The sequence below is a fragment of the Limulus polyphemus genome, unplaced genomic scaffold (genome assembly GCF_000517525.1).
Source record: "Limulus polyphemus unplaced genomic scaffold, Limulus_polyphemus-2.1.2 Scaffold12553, whole genome shotgun sequence".
NCBI classification, from domain to species: domain Eukaryota; kingdom Metazoa; phylum Arthropoda; class Merostomata; order Xiphosura; family Limulidae; genus Limulus; species Limulus polyphemus.
The window spans coordinates 1-7,656 of NW_013678163.1; the positions used below are offsets into that span (position 1 = coordinate 1).

Genomic DNA, 7,656 nt, shown 5'->3' on the forward strand with positions numbered 1-7,656 from the left:
TGTAAACTACAGATACAAATGTTGTAATACAGTTCTAAAGTGCTTGGGTGTGTGTGCTATGTCTATAATAGTGTGATGCAGCTAGTTTATTGATGTATCTCTCGGTTCTAGGTGCATCTGTAAAGTACAGATACAAATGTTGTAATACAGGTCTAAAGTGCTTGGGTGTGTGCTATGTCTATAATAGTGTGATGCAGCTAGTTTATTGATGTATCTCTCGGTTCTAGGTGCATCTGTAAACTACAGATACAAATGTTGTAATTGCCTGAAAATCATTTGGTTGCCTAGCAACTCGAACATTTTCTCAAGTCATCCAGACTTTGTCACGCACGCTCATCTAATGAGTTTTGTTGTCTTTCTAGGAGAATACATAAGTACGTGTTTGTTTCACACATTCGGTGCGGTTTTAAGATTCGTGAGGAGGTTCACGGGGAATTTATCGTGCTCGAACTGTGAATCCGAGGGATCATGGCGTTGACGCTGTAGTGGAGGTGTGTGCTGAAAACCGTTGAACAAAATCGAAACCACCGTATGTGATAGGAATCACGTCAAGCTGTGGGGTGCTGTCGCACCTTTAGCACCCCCGCACCTTTGGTTCATGGCTTACAGCGCTATGGGAGTAATGGTCAAATCCTACTATTCTATCAGATATGAGTAGACAAGAGTAGGCGGTAGGTGCTATTGTCCAGCTGCCTTCCCTATTTGTTAAATTTAGAGACGACTATGCGCAGATAGGCCTTTGTTTAGTTCTGCGCAAAAGTTGAAACAAACAGCTAATAGAGAATTATCGTGAAAAAACCGAGTATTTCCGATGTCGAACGAACTGTCTAGTACCGAGTATTTCCGATGCCGAACGAACTGTCTATTAAAATATCTATGAGGTGACGTAGTTAGTCGCCTAGGAAACTACTGAAGGCTACGATGATTTATTTTGGTGTGAAACACTCCTTAATGTAACAAAAGTATATATATATATATATATTTTTTTTTTTGCAGCGGTGTTAAACTTAACAAAGCAATTAAAATCTTAATTTAAACTTCATTATTTTTTTTCACAGTTTTCTTAACTTTCCCACTAGGAATTTCGAATGTTTTTAACTGCCTGAGTGCCACCTGGTGTGAATAATAATTTTTCTGGATTTCTTGTATTTGTCATTTGTAGACCTTTTCACCGTACGAGAGATAACGTTAAGTTAATCAAACAGCGATATATGTTGGCTAAGAGTGCCACCTGGTGTGAATAATAATTTTTCTGGATTTCTTGTATTTGTCATTTGTAGACCTTTTCACCGTACGAGAGATAACGTTAAGTTAATCTAACAGCGATATATGTTGGCTAAGAGTGCCACCTGGTGTGAATAATAATTTTTCTGGATTTCTTGTATTTGTCATTTGTAGGCCTTTTCACCCTACGAGAGATAACGTTAAGTTAATCTAACAGCGATATATGTTGGCTAACTCGAATAATCCAGCCTTTACATTCCGCCGCTCTGTAATACTTTACGTCTTGACGTCCAATCAGGAGAGTAGGCATAACTGAGTTTGCGCAGACTTTTCTTTCTTTCAGATGTTTATTTACAAAATGAATGAATGTGTTGTTGAAATGATAAAGATGATGTGTTTGTCAAACACGTGCCTCCAATATAAATATTTATCTAAACGCATTACATGCTCTATTTAACTGTTATGGACAATTTCTAAACACTTCGATTTTTTTTCATCATTGACGAAAGCCACATACAATTTATAGAGACACCTAGTGATTCCGTTTTAACGAACATTTTAAGGCATGATGCTTTCAGACGTTAATGAAACAATCAGACTACGTCTGAATATAATTATTCCGGTTAGATGCAGACGTAAGTAACTAATACATAAACGTGGTGAATGTAAGCCTCCAGGGGGTGGTTGTTTATTAAAACTTTATAACGCAGGGTATTTTGTGTTGTTGTAACTTTTTACACGAAAACAAATGTTTAAATAGTTGTTTTTTTTATCGATATCTTTTTTACTTTCCAGGTGATCAGCTGTAATAAAAACATATGTACACTTCAGATAACCGACACTACGGGAAGCCACCAGTTTCCAGCTATGCAACGCCTCAATATTTCCAAGGGTCATGCTTTTATTATGGTGTACTCTGTTACAAGCAAACAGAGTCTCGAGGAGCTAAAAGCTATCTTTGATGTTATTAAAGAGGTCAAAGGTGATTTGGAGGGAATCCCTCAGATGCTGGTTGGCAACAAATGTGACGAAAGTGAAGTCAGAGAGGTGGACAGTCAACAGGGGCAGGACCAGGCTCGTCGTTGGGGGTGTGGCTTCATGGAAACGTCAGCCAAGACGAATTACAACGTGAAGGAACTTTTCCAGGAACTATTGAACATGGAGAAGAGAAGGTCCATGAGCCTTCATCTGGACTCCAAGAAAACTCGTTCTCAGTTCAGGAAAGAAAAACTAAAAGGGAAATGTGTCCTGATGTGAGGGTCCAGACAAGGGTTAAACAAGCCATAGTACCTGACTCACTTTTATTGGCAGACGTTTATAAATACTTTAAAAAATGTGATATTTTTAAAGGTACTGAAAACTCTTATTAAGTAATGTTTTGATGGGCTGGCAATATATTTCAAAGGTATGAAAAAATCATAATACACTTTGCGACAAAAAAAAAGTTCTTAAATTTTTGTATACGTTCAACCGTCATTGTCAAGGAGCTTCTAGAGAGCGTGGCCTTGCAGTAAGCGTGCCGAACTGTGAATCTTAGGGTCCATGGTTCGCATCCCGCTGCGCAAAATCGCGCTTCGCACTTTAGAAACGTGTGTGCGTTATAATAGTAAAGGTCAAATCCCACTATTTGAGAAAAGTAGTTCAATACTTAGCAGTGGGTGCAATCTACATTCCTCTAGTTTATCAGTACCAAATAGTCTTAGCTTTGTGCGAATATATGAATCAAACGAAAAGTGTTTATTTTTTGGTTGTTTTCTAACAGCCAGAAGAAATTTCAGTTAGTAGAACAGTAATGTTTGTTACTTATAAAAACATTTCCAGTACTGTAACAAATAATAATGTTTGTAGTTAGACAAACTTTATAAACTATTTATCTTTTAATAACAAAAAAAGAAGAGATTAAAAAATCAGAAATAAAGAACCCAAACTTCTAAACATAATATTGTTTGTTATAACAACCCAGTTTAAAAGATCACATTGAGAAAGATAACAAAAGTAATATTTTATATTTAATGTTACGATGATTATCTACTGGGAGAAGTAACAACGTCTTCCATATTAATGCACTTCGAGGCTTTACTTATAATATAAAATTTATCTTCACTAGTACATCATCTTAATTTGATTTTGGACCCTCGTCACAGTTCATGTCACCACGTCTGGACACGTTCTATCTGACGACCGTGCGTCTTTAGTATAACCCTGTTGCGTAGTTCCCATATAAAAAGCTCTGTCGTAAGACTGTCATGTTCGAAGCACATCCCTCATTCCGGCAAGTTTTCTATAAGCCATCTAGTATACGAGGACAAAGACTTCCTAGCGCCCGTTTTAATAGTTCGATCGCACAAACACCCATAGTCGCTGCATCTAACGACTTGATATGCCTTCATATGGAATTATATCCGTTTCATTCTCCACCTGCATGAGGTATACGATGGTTAAACAAATACGTTTATTTACACATGACTTGTGTCGATTTTATAGACCGATATCCTTGTTGATTAAATTGTGTACTGTTGCCCGGGGGAAGGCTTTTGCTGTGGATTCTCATCTAACAGAAGACTCCGCATTTTGCTTACCACAGTTGGCATGCGATTTATTTTGGGTATCTTTCTGAATGGACCTGGTGCCCGACGTATATGTACCTTTATTTATTTACCAATGGTATTAAATTCAAGATCTAAACACATCTTTATGATCTAAGTCTACGAATAGGGAAAGGAAGGTTATATATATCATTCCCAAGAGCGATCAGGTTTTGGTGACATCACACCACCTATAAACACCATACAATGTCAAAATGTAGTTCTGATACATTCCGTTCTATGTCGTCTGTGGTTGACACGCAGCTATTTATTTATGTATTCAAAATCTGTTTATTATAACGTATTCAACCCTCCATAGGTGTTTCTTGGCAGTGTACCTAACTCACCACAAGGTGTCTGCTGCCTTTTGTCTCGGACTAGGTCAAATCACCCCATAACTAAAAAGGCTTGATTTCTTTTATCTTTACTTTAGGTTAAGGATCCCCATACGGAGTCGTCGATATTCGAACCTATATTTTTAGAGCGACAGTCTCAGTCCTAGTGGGAAAAAAAGAAAACAAATTCACAACATGTACAATGTTGTTAGGCCTAGACTTTTTGGATATCATTTCCTGCTGTAAACAAACTTTGTAAGTAAAACTGGCCACTTATCAAAGCGTTTTCTTAAGTTATTGGTGCCTACAGAAGAAAGATACGTGTTATAAGAAAACTGTAAACAAATCAAGTATCATACTTAACTATTTGTTTTTACTCTTGTACTATACGTTTCTACGTACAGTTATTTACCAGTCAACGGTAAGTATACGTGCTTATAACACTAAAATTTGAGGTACGATTCCTTGCGGTGGACAGAGTGCAGATAGTCTATTGTATGGCTTTGCGCCAAAACAAACACAAAATGTTAATAGTATGTCTCTCAGCTAGTCAGCGGTAAGTTTATGGGATTACAACAGTAAAATCCGGGGTTCGATTCCCCGTGGTGGACAGAGCGCAGACAGCCAGTTGTGAAGCTCTTCACTAAAAAAAAATTCATATTAGTAGATCGTTAATTTATCCTATAGCAACGACGAAATATAGGTTTTAGCGTAGTGCCATTTTGATGCTTAAAATATTCTTATTACACTTATTTATTATATTATACTACATGTGTTTCGTGGAGGATTATTTCTCAAGATGTAAATATTGTTAAACGTGAGTTAAGGTTTCTGTAGATTATATATACAGACAAGAAACAGTTGAGATTTTCAAATAGTAGTACTAGTATATATATTGCCTTATATCAATTTCGTTTTAAAAATAAACTAACACGAGCGTTGTTAATGATGAGCAAAGCCCAGAAATAAGTGGGACCTATAAGGTAGACAACAAAGTGTACTAATTGTTTTCTTGTTCGTATGTTAATATTTACGTTCCGAAGGACAAAGTTTGTTGAAAACAGAAACGTTGTTAGACTTATCATGTACATATTTTTTGACACATTAAAAATCTCACCTAATCAACCTTGTTGTTTTTCTCGTCATATTTATTTCAAATCTTAAACACACACACACACACAAATATATATGTATGCTGTTATGTAGCCATGGAAACCATGAGTTATTAATATGAAGCACGTGATTGCGTTATAAATAGTAACCATGGAAACTTTGCAGCATTAACGCTTCCAGAACTGGACTTAAAACGGATTGTGAGCGTTTGATATCAGTACGTTTTAACCGAACAACTCCCCCCTCCCCCCCCCCAAGTTTTAGTATTTTGTTTCCTCGTTCAACAAATGTTGCATAATTTAATACGTTTAATAATTTATGCAAAAATTAAAACGTAAAAAATGTATTTTATAAGAACGAGAATGTGTTATATTTTGAGATAGCGTTAATAAACCAGTTTTAAAAATATTTTGAAGACTAGAGAAATTTTACATTGTTTATTCCCAAATGAAATAATGTTGATGATGGTTATTCCTATTATCTTGAACGGGTTGGCATGACTCGAATCCTGCGGGTTACAGGTTCGAATCCCCGTTATCAAAAATGCTCGCCCTTTCAGTCGTGGGGTCGTTACAATGTGACAGTAAGTCCCGCTGTTCGTTGACAAGAGAGTAGCCCAATAATTGGTGGTGGATGGTGTTGACTTCCCTCTAATCTATTGCTGCTAAAATTAAGGACGGATAGTCCTCGAGCAGCTTTGTCCGAAATTCAAAACAAAACAATCATCATTATTGTTTACTTTCGCTTCAAAGTCAACGGTTGCGATTCGTACTTTGTGCCCTATATATGTTATCAAGAATGAAGGACAAGAAATGACAGCAAGCCAGGTGGGTGGGGGTAACAAACAAACCCACCACTCCCGCTGGAGCTCCGCTCGCCTGTTAACATTCCCCCCCCCCTTCTTTGTTTGTGCCCTATATATGTTATCAAGAATGAAGGACAAGAAATGACAGCAAGCCAGGTGGGTGGGGGTACAAACAAACCCACCACTCCCGCTGGAGCTCCGCTCGCCTATTAACATTCCCCCCCCCCCTTCTTTGTTTGTGCCCTATATATGTTATCAAGAATGAAGGACAAGAAATGACAGCAAGCCAGGTGGGTGGGGGTACAAACAAACCCACCACTCCCGCTGGAGCTCCGCTCGCCTATTAACATTCCCCCCCCCCCTCTTCTTTGTTTGTGGCCTCTTATTGTATAACTAATTACTTTCACAACCAATAAAGGAACCATTGCGTATTTCGGAACTTTTTTCGCCCCTGGAAACTGAAGTTCCACTTTATACCAAAATGAATCCCCCACTTCCAGACATGGCTATGGGCTTGATGGTGCCCATATATCCGTTCTTCACTAGTTTAGCGTTCAACTCACGAATTGTGAAACAAACAAACTCAAGTGGTTTCCCACACTCCTAAGGAACACCGACATCCACGCAGGGAGTCCGAGTTTAATGCTGATAACAACGGTCTGTTATTTTATCATCTCTCTACAGCTATGTACGTCTTATACGCTGGTATAAAAACACAGCAGGCTAGTCAACATATGTCTGGAACGTGGGATTATTAATGTTTTCTTTATTCAACTCCCAATAACACAACAAATGCACATTATCTGAAGCTTGTAGTTTTCAGAGTTTAGGCCTTATACTATCATTTGTTCTTCAGCCATCAGGATATGTATGTATATCATAAAAAAGCAAGAAAGTTACAATTATAAGGTTTTTTTTTTCCTTAGTTAGAACAGAAAAAGAAACAACTATTTTTCTACACAACAGTCGTGATGTCTAAATAATGTAACTTAGCAACACGTGCGTCATTGTACGATAATTTTATTTTGATCAAAATAATACTGAGTAAACACTTTTTTTTTTTCTGAAACATTATTTTGGTAACAGTCAAAACATTTTAGCGGTTGAAGAGATGAAATAATAATTCTAGCGAAACAGAAATATAAGACGATTGTGGAAATTTAAAGAAACATGTACAATTTTCACTAAAGTGATCACTCAACCAATTGAAGTATTTATTTCGTAAACTTTGAAATTCCACAAAAATTGAAATGGATGTTCCTTACAGAAAAAAAAGTTAATTGTTAAAGTTTCCAATTACGGCTATGGTTTGTGTTTTAGTCGAACGCTCGTGAAGAAGGTGAAGCATTGAGATTTTAGACAAAGAAAAATAACAAAATAACGTCTTTTAAACACCAACATGCACTACAGCAATCAATTGAAGGTTTTCAATTATACGGGTCGCGTCTGATACAAGGAAGACAAATTAAGTGAAGGTTTTCAATTAGACGGGTTCACGTCTGATACAAGGAAGACAAATTAAGTGAAGGTTTTCAATTAGACGGGTCACGTCTGATACAAGGAAGACAAATTAAGTGAAGGTTTTCAATTAGAC

At 37.1% G+C, this 7,656-nt stretch overlaps 1 protein-coding gene across 1 annotated transcript; it reads left to right on the forward strand.

Moving 5' to 3' along the window:
- Positions 1–1,984: 1,984 nt before the first annotated feature.
- Positions 1,985–2,738, forward strand: LOC106477016 (GTP-binding protein Di-Ras2-like; the record flags this gene model as incomplete). Its single annotated transcript, XM_013937623.2, has 1 exon — positions 1,985–2,738. A coding segment is annotated over one exon (497 nt), but the record flags the coding sequence as incomplete, so codon positions are not given.
- Positions 2,739–7,656: the final 4,918 nt, after the last annotated feature.